This window comes from Ascaphus truei, chromosome 7 (assembly GCF_040206685.1).
Source record: "Ascaphus truei isolate aAscTru1 chromosome 7, aAscTru1.hap1, whole genome shotgun sequence".
Taxonomy (NCBI): Eukaryota; Metazoa; Chordata; class Amphibia; order Anura; family Ascaphidae; genus Ascaphus; species Ascaphus truei.
In genome coordinates, this window is record NC_134489.1 from 66545342 (window position 1) to 66565102 (window position 19761).

Here is a 19761-nt window from a genome sequence, read left to right on the forward strand (position 1 = left end):
TAACATTTAGGTCATAGCACAGTTGCCATTGTGAAACTATTGATTTCAATATTTTTGTTATGCTAAAGGTGTTTATGGTTTTGCTAACTGGAAATACCGTATTCTGCCATAACCAAGTCTATGCTATTAGGTTGTAGTGCCAGCAATGATGAGTAGTTCTTTAATTTGCATAGTTACATCTACACATCATCCAGAGTGAATAAAAGCCAGATTGTAAAATAATTACAATCTCTTGAAGTGCAGCCAGCCACCCAGACTAGATCCATCCGTCTTCATTAATTTGTGTACAGTTCTTTTAACTGAACAAACTTTTTTTTGAAGGCACTCGCATGGAAATTCGAAAGCAGCTGCCCAACTTTTATTTTGAAGAAAAAGAAGTTTGGCTTTGAGCAGTGGTCAAAATACTACAGAGTGACTATACATTTAGGCGTTCTGAACGATACAAGCAAGAGGCATTCTCATAGCTATGAGAACTAACTGAACACACTTCTTTTTTTTTCTTTTTTTTAACTTCAACTGCATTTGGCTGAGTTTCACTTTTCTTTGCAGACTTTGGAAGAGTCTGTGACTATGGCCCTTTTGCTTTCTCAGTCAACTTTAAACATGTGCTTCTGCACAGTTTGCACTGTTTAGTAGTGCACACACTTATGTGGCCTCTATGGCCTTTTTGTGCTCAGCAATTAAAGAGGGAGATTTCCCCAGCACACAAAATACACGTTCTGTGCTCTCATCAACACAGTACAGTAGCTGAGGATTTATTTTTACATTATTTGTTGGACGTTTTTTTTTATATACTATTATTGGAGCAGTTTCCTGGAAAACTTGACTTTGCTTTCCCTCGTACTTAAATGGGTGACTGTATTACAATTAAGAAAAAGCACCGTCAAAAACCAATATTTAGGTAAGTTATCTTATGTTTTATATCGGAAGGAGATTTAAGTGCTCAATAATTATTGCATCTTTCTTTATTAACTTGCTGTATACTTCTGTATACTTTCCAGACAAAGTACATGTACTTTATACAGTATGAGATACATTTTTCAGTGTTTGCGGCTGATGAAATTGTATGTAAAAGTGTAGACTTTAAAGGGAGTTTAAAACTTCATAAAGGAACCAAGGTTTAGTACTTGTTTGCTAATCTGCGTAGTTGTTGAAAAGAAAAAAATGTTTTAGTTTTATCCACTTGTATCATCGGCTTCTTTTTCTATAACTCTGATCTGAGAGGCTTACAGTGATACTGTGTGTGTTTTCATGACTTGTTGTGAACAATAAGCTCCTTAAGTGCAGTACTTTGTTCTTTGATTTAAATTATAATGTGGTTTAGAGACATAGGTTGTGTATTTTAAAAATGCTGCACCTTTAAAAGGAAGATACAGTACGTTTAAAAGAATAATATTATTTAGTTATAAAGCCAAATAATTAATATGTGTTATCATTTGAAAATAGTATTCTACATTATTTGACAAGGTATCTAATCAATAAATGCATTTTTTATACCTTTGCTTTTTTGTGAACTTTTTGTTATTCTCAATATTTATTTTCCTATACATTGTTTATCTTACACTACAAGTGCATATAGTTCTAGTTGTTTTAAAGCATAAACTTTAAAAAACTGTTTTCAGATTTTGTTGAAACTTTATAATATCTGTGAATCATAAGCTGTTGTGTTCTTTCAAAAGCTTATTTAATACTCTTCCTCGGTAGCCACATCACAGTAATGACTGGAACATTGTCTTCTGAATTAAACATTCATTCCTTACGAAAGTAATATGAGGTACTGTAAATGATCCTTGGTACTTAAAGGGCGCTACGTAAAGTATGGATTTGGGATATAAATGTAATTGATCATGGCATAAACTATTAAAGCCACAAACAAAGTAGAATGGATTTTGTTTATCAGCTGATTCAATTGACCATTATCTTATTATGCCATCACTGTAATGTGCGAATTGGTATGTTGACACATATAGTGCTATTCTATTTGATGGTTGTGCTTTAATTAGTTTGCAATATCACAATGTTCATATCACTTGCGTTTAAAGCAGATAAGTTGCCCAAACTACTGTAAGTAGCTAGCACAGATCCTGAAAACTGGGTATTTTAATTTTCTATTTAACATAGAATTTATAGACAGGATTTTTGAAATAAGCATACAAAATAATTAAAATTAAATGGAACTATTAAAACAATACATAGATAAGCACAATAAATAAAAGTAAGATATTAGTACCAAGTAATTCCTAATTCAAGGAGGTTACAATGTACAGTATAAGAAGTGGTGTGTTGGGAAAGTAAAGATCAAAGCAAGTGGCTTTGGTATGGGGATTCATTTATATTGCATTAATCAATGTTTCTGTATTTGGAAATGGAAATAAAAGTTTACATTTGACTTCATTTTTAGTGGCATCCCAACCCCAAGATAAATTCTCTTTGTGGAAATAGTGTTAACATCTGTCATTTTTTTTTCAATTTGTCAAGTTGATACAATAAATCAACTTACAGTATTGCTTATTAAGAATTAACATGTGGCTTGAGCTAGTACTTCAAAGACATGAATGGCAAATACCAAAATAAATGAGACTCATATTTGTATTCACATGCATGGGAAAATGAAATAAAGCTAACAGCAATTTTTAAATTAAACATTTCACTCACTTGTAATGGCTTTTCTGGCATAGGAAATGTGTACTCCTCAGACAGTGTTAAAAAGTGTTTCCAAGGTCAAAACCAAGGTATCTGTTTACAGTATACTGTACTTCCATGAAAAAAAATCTATAAACAATCAAAATTAATGCTCAGAATAGAACATGCATAGTTTTGCAAATGCAGACATTATCCTTCTACTGTATAGATCCCTGGAGTTTGTTATATTTTTTTTTATAGCTCTGTAGCGGTCTTTGTTAAATAAATGTGAAATATCACTTTTATGAATATTTTTTTTTTAAATTTAGGAATGTCATTAGTTAACTTCTGTGAAAATATGGTCCTCTTCTTGCTCGTGGTATTAAAAATACTCTTCTTTTAAGACATATAGAATATGTTCCCATTATGAAAGGTTAACCGAAAAGATGAAAGCTATTATGTGTTTTAGTTTATAAAATGATGACTTATCTGCATTAATACAACATATTCAACACGTTTTACATACAGTGAGATCTTTATTTAAACAAGTCGGTTCACACGTCATAATGAGAATGGCTTTTTAGAGTGTAATTGCACAATGAAGCAGTGGTGAAACTGTAATTTTTTTCTACTCCATCATTAACTTTTATGTGCAGATGTTTAGAATCACACTCAACATAACAAACACCCCAATGAAACAAAGATTCACATGATGTGCTCTTTCTTTCAATGCTCAGTAAAGCAATATCTTGATTTGTTTTTTAAGGAATATGCACTTCGAATATTTCTTCTTGGCAATCAGATTCATTCATGCAAAACAAGTGTAATCTGGCAGAAGAACTTCACAACAAACTTAACTATTATTTTACATTGGCTAAGTTCACAGGAAGGTTATTAAATATAAGGAACATATTGTGAGCTGGATTTATGGTTGGTTTCAGAACTTTGCTTAACTTTGTCACATGATTTACAAGGTGTTGTTGTAACTTGTAACTGATACTTTCATTCCAGCTGTGGGTCATCAGTTTAGATTACTGAACCCCAAATTTCTATTAAAATTATTGTTCAATGATTTAGACACAACATATTTTCGCCTGCAACATATTATACTCTCCAAATAAACGGCATTAATATAACAATCACATAGTTCTAACTTTTCGTACCTTCACTTGCAGTGCACAGTTAAGAATGTTCCTGGCATGCTTAAGTCCATATATACAGCATCTGTTTTATTTGGTTGCATTCTCTGGTACTGAACCAGCACACACACGTCACATTGCAATATTGCCAATTTACGCTCTATTGTGATGATTGCAGAATTAGTAAACATGGACTGGACTGCATTATGATGACAGTGAGTTAGACTGTCAATGCTGTATATGTATATAAATGTATCAATGACATTTAAAAAGCAGAACATTTTATTTTTATAATAGATGATAATGGGACTGATGAAACTTTTTTTAGTTGGAAGGGCTATGATCTCCCATGAATAGTCCCACATGTAATTTCCTATTAATATCCAAGAAAACGAGAGGTAACGCTCAATGTATTTTTTCCTGGTAAAATATATAATAAAAAAATTATAATGAGAGTTTTAGTCCTCCAGGTACGCCTGCTGCTACCTTTAAACTCAATCCCATTAAAATGTATAGGGTAAGGACATACCTTTCTAGACAATAACATATTAGGACACCCAGTGCTAGTCTTACGGATAGATATGTACATAAAATGTACAATTTTTTGATGCATATGTGTAAAAAACACAGTATCATAGACTATGAGAAGTCTTTGCTACAGTAGAAAACATGGAACTCAATTGGAAGGTGCTTAATTAACAGATTTGTGCATTAGTATAATTTTGTCACATTGATCTCAAGGCACGATCTAAAGAAAATAATAATACAAAGAAACAAGATAAGATCAGATGGTCATTTGGAAACTGTTGGCTCCACTCTGTTGAACCCTTTCTTTCATATCGAGGCACTGAAACAGGATCTCCTTGATCTATTAAAATTACCTACAGTACCTTTTATTGAGTTTATGGGGCTGGGATATTTTTACTCTGATATTCTACATTATTTTAATACTGCATTTGTTTATTTTTTTAATCTCATTTTGCATGTAGTCAGTGTATTTTTAAGTTTTATAAAGAACTTTATAAAACAATTATATAGTCATTAAAATAGCATTAACTGCAACTTTTTAAATAAAAATCTACACAATCACAAAAAAGTGGCTCTGGGCAGTATTTCTGCATATAATGTTTTCCTTATTTATATGATTGTGATCAACTTGTTTATTTGCTTAGCAGGCCCGCTGCCAGGGGGGTGGGTGGGGACATCTGTCCTGGGCATGGCGGTGGAGGGGTCACACCCCTGCAGTCCGAACCTGGAAGTTAGCCCTCACTGGAAGTTGAGTACAACTTCTGGTATACTCCACTACTGTTTAGGGCCTTGATGGACCTCGCACCCCCGCTTAACAGGTAGGGCCCACTAAGGGGGTGGGAGGTGGGGAAACTGAGAAAGTCAGAGGGAAGGTGGCAGGAGAGAGGGGGGAGAGTGGGGGAGAGAGACAGAGAGGATTATTGAGTGAGAGGAGTGAGAGAGGATGGAGATAGATAGGGAGAGAGAGATTGGAGGGCTAGAGTAAGAGAGAAGGGGGAGAGTGGAGTAGCGTGAGAGAGAGAGGAGTGGAGGAGGGAGATGAAGGACATGAGAGAAGAGGGAGAGTGGAGACAGATGGGGGAGAGTGAGAGAGGGTGAGGTGAGAGAGAGGGAAGGAGAGAAAGGATGGGATGAGTGAAAGAAGGCGAAAGGAGAGATAGAGCAAAGGGGCGATAAAGAAAGGGGGGAGTCGAGGGCCACCAATCGAGGGAGCGTAAACATCCCCTGCTCAACAACCCGGAGGCCTGGGTGGAGACTCAAATCCTGGGCCCTAGGAAAGCTGTTGGTTGTCCTGATGCTTGGTAATTTATTTAGCAAACAATGTATGGTAAATTTGAGAGCGTGCAAGCGAACCAGCATCAATATCTATATATGACATGACATCTCCATCTCCTTGCTCTTTTTTTTTATTTCATCAGGCATCAGTCCCCAAATTGGGTAAAAGTTTTGGATTTTAGTGAATACACAAAATGAAAAATATGTTAATGAGGTACAAATAAAAATTGCTGCTTTACTCTTTGGTGTAAAAGCAGTCAAGCAGAGACCACTTTTAGGTCTATAAGTATCATGCACCCTTTCCTGACATATTCACTTGAATAATAATAATGGTAACCTTGCTGTGTTTACCACATTGCTCTCTAAGCTATTGTCCATAAAATGATATGTTGGTAAGCCTCGGTGTGTGCTACCTGCTCTGTACAATGAGAACAAGGTTTATTTTTCAAAACAAGCTAAACTTTTCCCAAACTGAAACATTGGCATATGATCTCCGAAGATACCTGATACTGTATGTCAGCTTGTAGCATATAACTGTGGTTTGTCACCTTGTCAGAGTGAATTATCGTGTACTTTCCCAAAAACAGATGTGCCAGTAATAGAGATGTGTGATTTTGTTCACAGAATTTCATAAATCTGTTGAAATTTGCTAATATTTTTTCGTGAAAATGGCAAACTTTGCAAATAATTCACCAAACATTAAATGGCAATGGTGGTTATACATTAAACTGCATTAATGCCAAATGAAGCATTAACACACAGAAACTCGCCCCCCTCCCCATATCCCCCCTCCCTTTCCCATATCCCCCCCCTCCCCATATCCCCCCCAACCAAGATTGGTACTATCGTAGTTTAATTAATAACCCCCAATTCGCAATGCAGATTTGCCAGAAATTCTCTTAATTTCTCCAATTTCTCTCTTTCATATTCATTCAATAACAAGACTGTATAAGACTCAAATATTACATATTTGACACATACTGATGCAATAGGTAAAAAGGAATAAGGGTGGAGTGGACATGGGTATATACCTATACCAGTATATGTGTACCTAGTGATTACAGCAGTGTAAACAATATGACAATAGGGCATATAAAGGCTGAAATGTTTCCTGATAGTTTAACTTACACTAGTTAATGAAAAACCATGTACTGATGGGCATTACTAAGTACCCAACAAAAGTAGTTTGTGCTGAATCAGTCAGGTGATTGTAGAACATGCAGCAGAATTACTTATCTACAAAAACAGCCTTGCTTCAAGTCTAAGGTCAACACATAATATGTATATATTAGCAAACTGCTAATTGCATATGTATGTGCTATTGTTAAACCGTGGGCTGGTTGTTTTCCTGAAAATTTGAGATTAACTGATATAGCTTTTGAGTTCTGCATTGCATTAATATTGATGTAGATATTGTTTTCATGGGTTCTGGAATAAGTACAATCATAGGCAGCAAGAAGGCTGTAAAAGAGTAGCTTAATGTTAACAACATGTCCTTAGAAGTAGGGAACGCGGTTCAAATCATATTTTCTCACTCTTGGGCAAGTCCCGTTTTCCCCCTCTGCCTATGGTAAGAAATGTAAGATTGTAAGGTCTTTGTGGCAGAAAATCAATCTGCCTGCAAAATTCTATGTACTGTGCTGCATGTAGTGTCAACAGTAATATCTAAAATGTATATATTAAAGGATGGGCACATTTGCTGGCTCAGAATTCAAACTTCACACTTTGTTTGGTTATGAGAGAAGTTTGAGCCAAAACCCGAGAAAGGCACAGGCTTCTTTTTTTGTCTTTTTTCTTCGTTTGTTGCCTCTCTTTTTAATGAACTGGGCAAACTTGATAGTCACAAGGGAAAAAACCTACAAACATGCGAAAAAGTTAAAAGTTAACACATTTCGCAAAGAAAGTAATAAAACTTTTCCTGCGTATGTTTATTCTAAAAAATTTTTTTTTAAAAATCCAAAAACAATAGATTTCCAGCAAAACCCAAAAAGTTCTTAAACAAAACCCCAGTGAAAGTGCCCACCCATCATTTATATAATCATATTTACATAATCATATTCACCATATTTATATCATCAACCTATGTGGATCAACTGCTAAATGAAGGCTTCGCCAATGATCTTCCAGGTACTGTTGCAAACCTCTCTTCTCCTTGTTGCTCTGATTCAATTCTCTAATTTTACGGTCATAGTCTTGGTCTTTTGACATCTCTTAGAATCCAGTTGAGTACAACCTTGATCCAATGATGGTGATTTCTTTGTGAAATACAGTATGTCTGATCCACGATGTTTCATATTTGGCAAACGTACACAGACATGGACTCTATTCCTGGCCATACCCTCTGATGTTGTCCAGACCCTCGAGAAATTATTATAAATTTATGTTAGAAGGGGTTTTTCTTATTTCTATTGTCAGAAAGAGTTGTGACCAGGTTTCGATCACCTCACTTTCCAAAACAGGCCTTGGCCCCAAATAACTTCGCTTCTAGGCAAATACAGGAAAACAGGCAAGGTCACTGACCCTAATAAAAAACAATACATGTATGTCACGTACGGCACACCTGTGAGCACATTACCTGCATACGGGACAAGGGTTAATACACAGCTCCCAAGCTGTCCCTCTTTTCACCTTTGCAAAGATCCCTCAAATGGGCAATATATTCCCTAACTCCATCCCCATATACCATCTGTCACGAACAACACACAAGTCACAAGTGACCTTGTGACTTAGATATGCAAACAGGGTTAACACACACGGCTATTCTCGCCAACTCACCGTTCTCCTCCGCAATTCAATTAGTTAATATTAACCCCTTACTCAATTGCAATCATATCTATACGCTTCCACCAACTGAGAAATGCAAATAAAAGATGCAAAATTAATCTGCCAAGGTCTCAGGTCCCTGTTTATAATAGAAAAAACTATGCACTTAACACAAAGTCTGTTGTAGCAAAATGTGTCCAAAAATTTAAATTCTCTATCCAGAGCGTGCAATCAGCTCATTCAGAGCCCGAAGCATTACTAATTAAATGTTTTAATATATATAAAAATACAGTGCTTAGATTACAGAAAAATGATTTCAAGGACATACAATTACAGTAAATGCAGGTCAGTTTCTTAGAATAACAGGATAAAACATAAAATAGAAATCCCTATACAGTACATTACCAAATGTCATAGGTTTTCTCCCAGAGAGGTCACTAAAACAGAAAATGGGACTTCACGTGTTTGGTCCAAACACACCTCTGTTGAAATCTGACTTTCATAATCCCTTGCTCAGATTTCTGTACAATTGTTCCCCATTGAAATCCACCCCTATCGTAAATCAGCTGTTAGATTGACAGTTTTATGACAGAGTAAAAAAAACTTCTTCCCAACGATGCTTGAGTTTTGCTTCAGCATATAAAGGCTCTCATAACTTCCATAGTACCTTGCCATACGTGAGTAACATTAATAGATTCAGATGCTCATAACGGATGCAACGAGACTAAGTATGCCCATCGTCATCCTAAATTTGAGTGAAAAATGGATATCTGTCCTTGGCGCCTCTTACCCATGCAGTGTGTGGTGTCAGTACATGCCACAAACACACACATGTAACTCTTAGCATGTACATCCGATTGTCACAGGATATTCTCATTTTTAATAAAGTCCTTCAACTGTGTGTCACCTCTATCTGGAATGCACCAGTAATTTTTCACAAACCTTGAGGCTTCTTTGAAGCTGACAGAATAGTATCTGGTTAGCATTTATGACCCTCTAGACACCACGTGTCACTTTTAGTGGGCTATCCATGACAGCCCCCCCCCCCCCCATTAGGTTATCTTTAAAGATCAGCACAAAGCCAGGACATTTCTTGACCTGTCTAGGGTTGCCAGGTGTCCAGTATTGAACCGGACTGTCTTGTATTTGGACCATGTCCAGTAAAAAATTAGAGGTAATTACCTCTGATGTCCGCCTCGAAATTGAAGTTCTTTTCCCGTGCTTCCGTGGTAACGGTGCTGCTCGCGATGGCTGGGTAGCTTCATCCTGATTGGCTGCTGCTGCGTAATGCAGCCAATCAGAAGGATGTGTCAGGAGCCTGGGGTGTGGCCAAGGAGAGGAGGAAATAGCATGGAGCAGATCGAGGTGTGTGGGTGTGTGTGTCTCAAGCACATTGCACCTTTCACCATTGTGTCCAGTATTTTTGGAGAAGCCACCTGTCAACCCTAGGCCTGTCATAAACACAATATATTGTATTTTTAAACACAAATTGTTGCACCATTAACTCCTGAAACACCAGGTGGATTAAAATTCCCAACATATCGTGGTATTATCATGACAATCTATTTTTAAGCTGTACTCAAGTTAACTGTCTATGTGCCAGATTATTAAAATATAGAATATCGTCTGGCCTTATCCTGACACCTCCCTCCTTAACTGTGAGCGAAGGGGGCTGGTTTACAAGCCAGTCTCTGTGTCCCACATGGATACCACATTCCTCTTGGCATGACAAGCCATCAACATTACCATGTTCTTTACCTGTCCTGTGCTGGACCATGAAAGTATACTGTTGAAGGGCTAGGCTCCATCTCAATAATTTCCCATTTCCCCCAGCGACTCTGTTTAACCAACTTAGAGGGTTGTGGTTGATGATTACTGTTTGTCATACCTACGCAAGAAAGTGCCCAGGTCTCCATCTGTATCCAGTTTTGGGAAATCCTCTGCACAGGGTCTGGACTCTCTGCTGCTTGGTTCTGGCGATGCACTCTGGAGTTTGGCAAGTTCCAGCTGCTGCCTTAGGTATATCACTCTCAGCTGAACATTCTGCAACATATCTCACAGCCTCATGTTCCAAAGTTTGTCTTTCTCTCTCAGCTTCATGTTCTGCTTGACATCTCTACTCTTTCTGAAACTGGGTTATGAGCTGCAACCGTATTTCATGATCCCCCACCTGTAGGCAGGGCAAGGCGCCCCACGCTCCCTCTCTCTCCAGGTTGCACCGGTCGGACATTAGATCCTGGCGCCGACAGGACGGGGGAGAGGAGGGAGTGGAGCACAGGGCCCCTACAGAGACGTAGGTATGGGGGTGGATGGTGTGTGCCTCTGCGTGCATGCGCTCTTATCTTCTCCGAAGTGGGCCACCTCCTGCTGCGACTGGGAACATGATGTCATGGCGTGATGTTGCATTGCCATGGCAACGCGACATCACATGACGCTGTGACATCGCGTTGTCATGGCAATTTGAGGTCACTTCATGCCACAACATCATGATGCCATGATGCTGCTGGAGGAGGGCTGCTGGTCTAGGTAAGTACCCCTTTTTGTTTTTACAGGGGGCGCCCAGCTGCCAGTATGCCACCTTTGGCCCCGCAAAGCCTAAGGACGACCCTGTAAAATTCCCAGGTTCTTGAGAGCAGTTTGCAGGTATGCATTAAGGGCACTGATGAGAGGGGGAGAACTGTTGGAGTCGTTGGAATATAACAGTCCTGTGTTCCTTGACCCAGGCAATTTCCAGGGCTAAGCCCCCCTCTGCTCCACTGCTTCGGTCATCCTGACACAGAGTAGCGTTTTGCTCTGCCTCATCATCTCGCAAGGCTTGCCACAGTCCCTATCAGGTTTTTTCCCAAAGTTGGAATATTTATTTTCTCACATTGAGCTCTCAGAGTTTCTCTTGAATGGCGTGTGGATACAGTAGTCATATTCAGTACACGCATACAATTAAAAAGATTGAGAAAGAAAAACAAAAGGGAAGGGACACAACTGTCTGCTTGTATGTTTTATAAAAAAGCACTGAGCAATGTCTTTGGCTACTGAGCTGTGTTCTCTCGCAAGACTCACACAGATCAGTCACTTTCTAGTATTTAGTCTGTCCCGCAGGCATAAACAAAAACCACTAAAAAGCTCTAATATAATAAAAATAAAAATTGTTATCCCACCGCTCTGCCACCATTTGTCACAAACGGCACACATGCGAGTATGTGACTTGTGTATGTGACAAGGGCTAATACATACTGTACAGCTATCTAACAAACTCATTAATTTCCCTACAGGGCCCCAAAAATGAGTGATATCTCCCCACAACCTGCCACAAATATAACCTTAAATCAATGCCACCTCTAAGGATAAAGAAAAGTATTATCGCTAGGGGTCTTTGGTCGCCGTTTACTATGAAAGATATGTAATTAACACATAAAAATATGTAGCAAATGTGTCAGAAAATGCAATTATTCTCTTCAAAACATGCAGCGTTCAATTACGGCCCAAAAACAATAATTATTACATTTTAGATTTAATATATAAAAATAGTACAGTGCTTAGTTTCAAATACAGTACAACATATGCAGACAATTTCATAAAATGGGGTAAAAAATGTAATAAAAAGGGTAAAAGCTGAATTCCTATACGTTACCAGAACCATATTTGATTCCTTCCCAAAAGAGGTCTTTAGAGCATGAAAAATGAGAATTCACTTGTCTGGCCTCAGAACACACCTCTTGTTAAATTCTAAATTCCTATTCTGAATGCATGGCTTTTATCCTAAAAATTCTCTGCCTTTAGAACAGCATAAGCCCACCTTCTTGGCGCGTCCTTAACCCCACCTCATCAATCTCCAGTGACACCTAGAGATGGGAGAATCTGCCCAAATCTGTTTCCTGGATTTTCACTGATGTTACCCCCAGAATCCGTTTCACGGTCTAAAATCCGCAAACGGATTTGGTCGGTTTCAGTCCGCGCAGATAATAATAATTGTTTGTTCTTGTATAGCGCTGCTAGTTTTACGTATCACTTTACAGAAACATTTTGCAGACACAATCCCTACCCCGTAGAGCTTACAATCTATGTTTTTGGTGCCTGAGGCACAGGGAGATGAAGTAACTTACCCAAGGTCACAAGGAGCCGGGAATTTAACCAGGTTCCCCTACTTCAAACTCAGTGCCAGTCAGTGTCTTTACTCACTGAGCCACACCTTCTCCCTAGATTCATTAAAAAAACCACCATTGGATACAATTCGTGATGGATTTGTAGACTCTAATCCCCAGATTAAGCAATCCTTTGGCGGATTCTGAAGAATTCTGACGATTTTGAAGAATCCACCAACAGATTGCTGAAATCCGTGGACCAATGAAACCGGCTGGTCAGCTGCAGATCCAAATTCGCCAAAACAATTCGCCCTTCTCTAGTGATATAAGGTGATCATATGGCTTGAGGAGAAAAAATAGCTTTCCTTTTGAATCAAAAGGTGCATGAATATAGAAAATTCCTCATAACTCTATTTAAACAATTTATTAATATAAACCCGACTGTCATTTTGAAACACTCGAGTGTTTGTCTTATTTTAGGAAACTGAAATAAATCAACAAATCAGCATAAATGGGGACGCTATTAGACAAATACTATTATAATATTTGTTTTTAAGTGATGCGATTTGTTTTATAAATAACTTTTTACTGTGTCCCAGTTTCTACCGTTTAAAATCTGGTCAACCTATGTTTGAGTAATGTTGTTAATAAATAAATAAAATGTCTTGTGGGTAACGTCGACTATACTGCAGAAGCCATTCTGTAAAGATCCATGCATTAAATCTTATTGAAATGTACAATGAAAAACAGATGTTAGTGTTGCTGGAGCTAGAATCGTTTTTTATCTTGGATACTTAATCCTGATCAAACTGCATTACCAGTGACTCGTCCCTTGAATTTAAAGAGTGTAAGCTCTCAGCAAACAGCTGTTTTGGTATTTCTGGCATGGATTTCTGCTATTCCACTCACACATGTGCAGCTCATATGTTATCTTTTGATTACACACAAGTTATGCTGCTCTCGTAGGTGTTGCCAATAGTTGGCATATTATATTATTATTTATGGCAGTATATTTCAATGTTTAAGCAAATGAAAGAACGATGACATTTACATTTATCAGGAATGTAGTTCAAAGTTCTAGTGGCTATATTGGTCTCTGAGAAATGCAGATTTGTTGTAGAATGTGAAATCTTTTAACGGACTAACATTAGAGCTCTTCATAGATGAAATTATAGTTGAAAGTTTCTTCGTGTACTAAAGCAGAACACACTTTTTTCTTCTAATTTTATTAGCAGTCACCAGTTGTGTATGTATATCCCAAGCATCCCTCCAATTAAATTAGGGAGCCATGCCTCTGCTAAAAAGGAGCACACCTGAGCGATATGCAAATGTATATTCAAAGTATATTTAAATGAGTTCCGTCCAACACTTCCTTAAAAGATTTATACACCAACTATATAGAGTTGATAGTAAGCTTACGGCACCAATCTAATAACTGGAATCATGTCAGATCCAACAAGTCTAGAACCCACAACCATGGCACTTAGAAATCTCTCCTCTCTCCTCTCTTCTGTCAATTCAGTGGGTGTAGTGGACTGGACACAGTACAGTTGATGTGGTGTAAGTGGCAGCAGTACCTATGCCACCATGGACATTTGCAGGTCAGTAACTCAGCTCACCATTCAAATAAATTCAAATAAAGACTCATCATCATTGACTACAGTAGCAGCAGCTTCACTTGTCTCAGTCTCACTCTCTCAGAGCCACAGCTACTTGTTTTCATTAATATTCTCTATCACTATTGTAGAAATAAAACCTGTGGTTGGCTGAATTCATGATGAATAAGCATCATAATTTAGTGGTGGTGGAGCTAGAGCACACAATAGAACAATAAATCAGTAAGACAGTTGTAAAGAAGATTAAGAAATCAACATCATGATGTAGTGATGTGAAAAACGTTGACTAACAATGCGTTAGTTGTCAATATGATTTTTAAAGCTAACAGGAAAAGCGCATTAAATGATAAAGCATTTTTCATCACAAGGTAAAATAAATAAAAGCTGTATGTCCTGGGGCACTCCCACCTGTGCATTACCGAGAGATGTTACAGTAACTATGGTTTAGGACATACATACTGTAAACACAACAACAAGCCAAGCACTGCGTCACTGCAAACTTGGACGTTACATAATTGGTGACTGGTGCTGGTGGCTGGCCTACAATGTCAATTGTCGAACGTCAATTTCAAACTAGATGATATTGTGTGCAGTACTATCTGGCACAGCGCTGCAGTTTGGGTGCTGGCTTGTTTGGGCCCTCACTAGAAGGTTTGTCTCCAAAAAATATAACTAATCTCATTCAAGATGACATATTTGACATCATTGGTTTTACAATGGCAATGAGATAAATATTGTGACGGTAAATGGGTAGCCAGACTATACAATAAAGGTTAAGCCCATCTAGTTACCCCTGAAAATCATGTGTCCCTGGCAGCTACATAGCACCATAAGGCAGGGCCATGTCATGTAACATGCAAAAGTTAAAGTGACCCCTGCTTTTCCACTTTTCCTGTTCCCTGTGTCCCAGAGTCCTGAAACTTCAGGAGTGTAAGTCTTGGGTGGGATATTTGGGTAGAAATGCAGTTATTTTGTTTGCAGGAGTTCGGGGGCCAAAGTTACTGATAGTTCCCTAATATTCCCTGGCGTGCAGGCATTATTTGCCGGTACGCGGGTTGAATTACACAGAGGCTGCTTAGTGTTTCCCAGACTCTTGGTTTTCGAGCCCCAATATCCAAGATCCATTTCCCTCACAGGTATGGGCCTCCCCAAGACATATTCTGTATTAAAATATGTTTTACCATGTTTGGTGCTTTTACTATAAATGACTATTCAGTCAGCCCGGGCATCCACACGGGTGCCGGGAAGTCTGGATAGACATTGGAGTTCATGGGAGGGAGGATGTCCAAATGTGACAAAACTGTTTGGTGGGCAAGGAAGGGCAAATTGTCCCTTTTTAAATTAAAAAAGTCCCCAAATTAAACCACTGAAGGGTAAGATGAATCTAAAATAGGAATATGACATACAATAATGCCACAATAATAATCAAAGTGAGGGATGTGCTCAGCATAAGAACATCCTAAACTCAAATATACACACATAAGCCAAAACATGTTTTGACATTGTATATCATATGCCTATTTGAGCTTCATCTTACCCTTCAGTGGTTTAATTTGGGGACCGACCGGTCATGACTCTATGTGGGATCTTTTGATCTCCACTGTGAGTGTTAGGCTTACTCTCCATTCATTTGCATTATAACTGCATCTCCACTGTGTAAGGGTTCCTTTTTCACACATTCTGCGAGGTTAAGAGCTCCACACTGTATTTTCCTTGTTTGTCCTGTGTTGTTTTTATTGTATGTTATCTTTCACCTTGTTTTCAGTGTTGCTTCAGTCCATGACATAATAAACTTTTTTGGTTATTATTACTTCACATGATCAGAGTGCTCGTGTTGGTATTTCTCTGTCTTTCTGTGTGGTGTGTGTGTGTGTGTGTGTGTCTCAAATGTTTCATGTAATTTGAGGATTGGGAGAATAAAGGAAATGCCAGTGTAATTTCCAATTTCCACTTATTAACATGTACAGAATTTAAAACAGTGCAGTTGGGACTTTTTCTTTGAAGAGAAAATTCCTTGCACTATAGTACTGTAAATCAGTAGCCACTTAAAGAAAGTGAACAGTATATCCTAGTATTTATTGACGTGTGCTATGTAACTTGGCTCGAGGGCACTGTTAGACATGCTGTACACACCCTGTTTCTAAATTATGTGTTCACTTGGACTTAATCACTTGCGACGTTTGAAGAATGAATAATTTCTTTAAGAAATAATTAACTGTAGTGTGTCCTTAATGTAATAATGGGAAAAAATGGTACAATATATAATTAATAAAGCAGACGATTGTGATATATATGCACCACTTGTATCAGAGTGATGCGTTTTATTATACGATATGTTAGGAAATTTTTCATGGACAGGTCATCTTTAACAGGGAATTTGAAAAGAATACTAAAATACTGTGAAACAATGACATTTGTTGAACTCCTTTTTGATTAATCAGTGAATTCCGAAGGTTTGGTTACTTTTGTACACACATTTATGCAAAAAGTAGAAACTAAAGAAATAAAAAGTAAACTACAAAAAAGACAAAAGGGAAAAGAATGAGAATCCCTATTTTGATATAATGAAATGAAAACATTTTCTATTTGCATATCAGTAATTCCAAGTTAAATGAAAGTAAATATATGAAGTTACTAAGCATAATTTTTATCACATTACTATTTTTCTGAGATTCCCTATAACTCTCACTCAACTCAATCAATTTTCATGTTTCACAGTTTCACACAGCATGAGGTCAATTTCACAGTGCTGGGAGACATTGAGACACAGCCCTAAATGCCACTCCTGATATCATAACCCCACCACCAATGTCACAGAACCCACCCCCAATGTACTGTACTTAACATATATATGGTCGCCACTTCCTCTGATAACAAGCTGCACCCAGATGCCACAATGGAATTTGCAGAGAGAACTGTACGATGAAATAGAGGTCCAGGAGTGAGGTGGGGTCTGGAAGAACAGAATGGTTCAACAGTGAACAGGCCGGGAGGCAGGCACAGTTCGAGGCGGGCATCAACTATATATACTGTATATATATATATATGTGTTATCAGAGGAAGTGGCGACCATTAGCTGTGGTGCTTATCCATCGATCTGCTCTTTTGTGCTCTACTGTCCGTGTTATCACAAATATTATGTTTCAATCTACAATTTCTGTCTACTCTGTAATTCCACAACTATTAAGAAAGTACAGTTTCCAAGATGGTCTCCTCATGAAAAGTTACTCATGCACATTAATATTCTACAGCTGCTTTAAACAAAAGCACAATTTGTAGAATAACCTCTAAAACATTTGCAAAATATCTCTTCTCATTTTTCTCTGAAATGCTGTTTTACTGCAACTTTTTTCAAATGTTGCACAAAAATAATAAAAACATACCAATTTTAGTTTCAAATTCAGAAGATGTCCATATCTGAACATAAAAAAGCACCTTGCCCCAGAGGCTATGGGTATTTAAGTTCTATTATTGGAGTATCCTCAGGCAAGACCTTCCATCAGGAGCCTGATGAAGCACTTTAACGTGCGAAACGCGTAGTGGAACCAGCATCATTTTAGACAGGCTACCCGCGACTTGGTTGCTAGTTAAAGCTCCACGTATCTAGTGTACACTGCCAGCCCTGTTGGGAAGTGTTTGGAGGTGTGGTGACGTGGTGCACTGTCAGACACGGGCATCGCGAGAACGCGTAACACCTGGAAGTAGTGCAGTCACTTTGCAGTGTCAGTGTATCCCAGCGTGCGGGACTGATACATACTATCCAGGACCCACCTCCAGACTTTTGAGCAACTAGCCACACAAACGGAGCCCTGATCTTTTATTTTGTACTGGACATCTTATTTACCACATGTAAGTTACAACTTGCATTTTTTATTGTATTTGTGAATACATATTTCTTCAACCTTGGTGCGCTTCTGTGCTTTCTTTTCTCTGCGGTGGGTGCTGGTGGAGGAGGGGTGTACCTCCATGCAACAGAAGCTGCAAGAGGAAGGGGTAAATCTTTCAAGATCACTATAGGAAGCTTGAGCGCGGATGGACATTTATCTGATGAGTTTTAAATCCGGTTTAACATATAAACATGCTCCAACTCCTCTTCTATTTGTTCGATCCCTTCGAAAAAGGGAATAACCCTCTAAATTAACTGCCCAGTCATGAGTTTCATCCCACCATGTGTCAGTAATGCCTATTATATCATACTGCTCTTAATTCAAGCTCCTCCATTTTATCTGTCAAGCTTCTAGCATTATCTTTCAGGCTTCTTGCATTAACCAGCGTGCATTTAAGGTTTTTACCAATATGTATTATTGTTATCTTTTATGCCCCGGCCTTTCTATTGCAAATGAATTTAGCCTTTAGAAGTTTACTTTTATTATCTGTATTTAATGTAGCTAGGTCCCCTCTGGCTCCCCAAACATTCGGTTCTCTCTCTCTTACCTGCGACAGCATGAGGGCAGTTGCAGGGGTGATCGCGTCACCAGGGGCTCCCAGCGACATCAGCTACAGGGCGCCGCCATCTTGTGTGCGTTCGCACATGCGCGGAAGCTCGCGCATGCGCAGTATAGCCCCAGATGTGATACGGCAGCCATTACAGGGAGTGAGAAGAGGCGCTCCATATTAAGGGACATCCCCCAGTTCGCACATGCGCAGTTAGCAGCGGCGGTGGCCATTACATAGCGCGCACGCGGCCCCAATGTTATAGAGCCACCAAGGACTACAATTCCCAGCAGCCTCTGGGGACTGCACTTTCACCCTGGTCACAGGCAGCCAGACAGCCAATAAGGCTGACAGATTCTCATGCTGCAAAGTTGCAACAATGTTGTGTGAAGACAGGGATTGTCAGTTAGGAGCTGGGACACAGAGAGGGGAGGGTGTGTTTGTGCAGGGAGGAAAGTAGCCTCATGCACTAGGCCAGAAGTCTCCCCATAGGCCCCAGCAAGGCCCTACTCACCTCAGCTTGTGGTTACTACAGGGACTCCCCTTAGACTAGAGACAAGGTCCTGTAGAACCTAGACAAGTGAGGGTCCAGCCAGGAAACGTAACTATCCTGGCAATTGCTGTGAAGGTGAATTGCATGAAGGTATAACATCCTCTGCGTTAGCAAGGATAAGAGGCATTATAAAGGTGGATCACTCCATGCGGGAGCCACCCACCGTTGAGGCGGAGGCATCTTGGATCATCTCCTGGAGCAAGGGATTCCAAGTAAAGGTCATCTGCTCACCAGAGGATTCACCCCAGGCTCTCACTAGCGGAGGCTCAGACCTCCTGTGAGCCTGACAGGTATAGTGCACCACACCTGGTAACATATAGGTTCCCCTTACATACGCCATAGATGCGATTGGGTGGGGGAATACCCGTTACATTAATATGAATTGCCAAACTCCCACATCTCACCTCCGTGACCCACAGCTATTTTCCTATTCCTGTCTATTCCGTTATGTCCATTACCTCTTGCTTGTCTCTAGTTTTAAATCTCCAACTTCTTTAACATCCTCCCTCCTAGCACAAAAGATCCATCTTCGTTGAGGTGAAATTCATCCTTACTATAAAGATAGCATCTCCTCAGAGAAGGACTCCCATTGCTCTAAATCTAAAAAACACAAACCTACAACATTTTCTGGGTCAGGCATTAAACTCCCTGGTGTAGCACATGGCACTGGTAGTATTTCTGAAAATACTGCCTTGGAGGTTCTTGTCTTAAAGCTTGTGGCCTAAATTCCTGAAATATCTTTTTAGAACCCT

The 19761-nt window shown here is 38.9% G+C and overlaps 1 protein-coding gene across 4 annotated transcripts in view; it reads left to right on the forward strand.

Annotated features, from left to right (window-relative positions):
• Positions 1 to 19761, forward strand: part of PDE1A (phosphodiesterase 1A) — a 363587-nt gene that overhangs the window by 93847 nt on the left and 249979 nt on the right. Inside the window, exon 1 of one of the 4 annotated variants that reach the window (XM_075608898.1) lies at positions 231 to 901. The exons of the other annotated variants lie outside the window; for them this stretch is intronic. Within the exon in view, the coding sequence (XP_075465013.1) occupies positions 849 to 901 (53 nt within the window). The 5' untranslated portion in view covers positions 231 to 848. Of the gene's footprint in view, positions 1 to 230; positions 902 to 19761 lie in introns of those variants that run through there. 4 annotated transcript variants of the gene reach the window in all.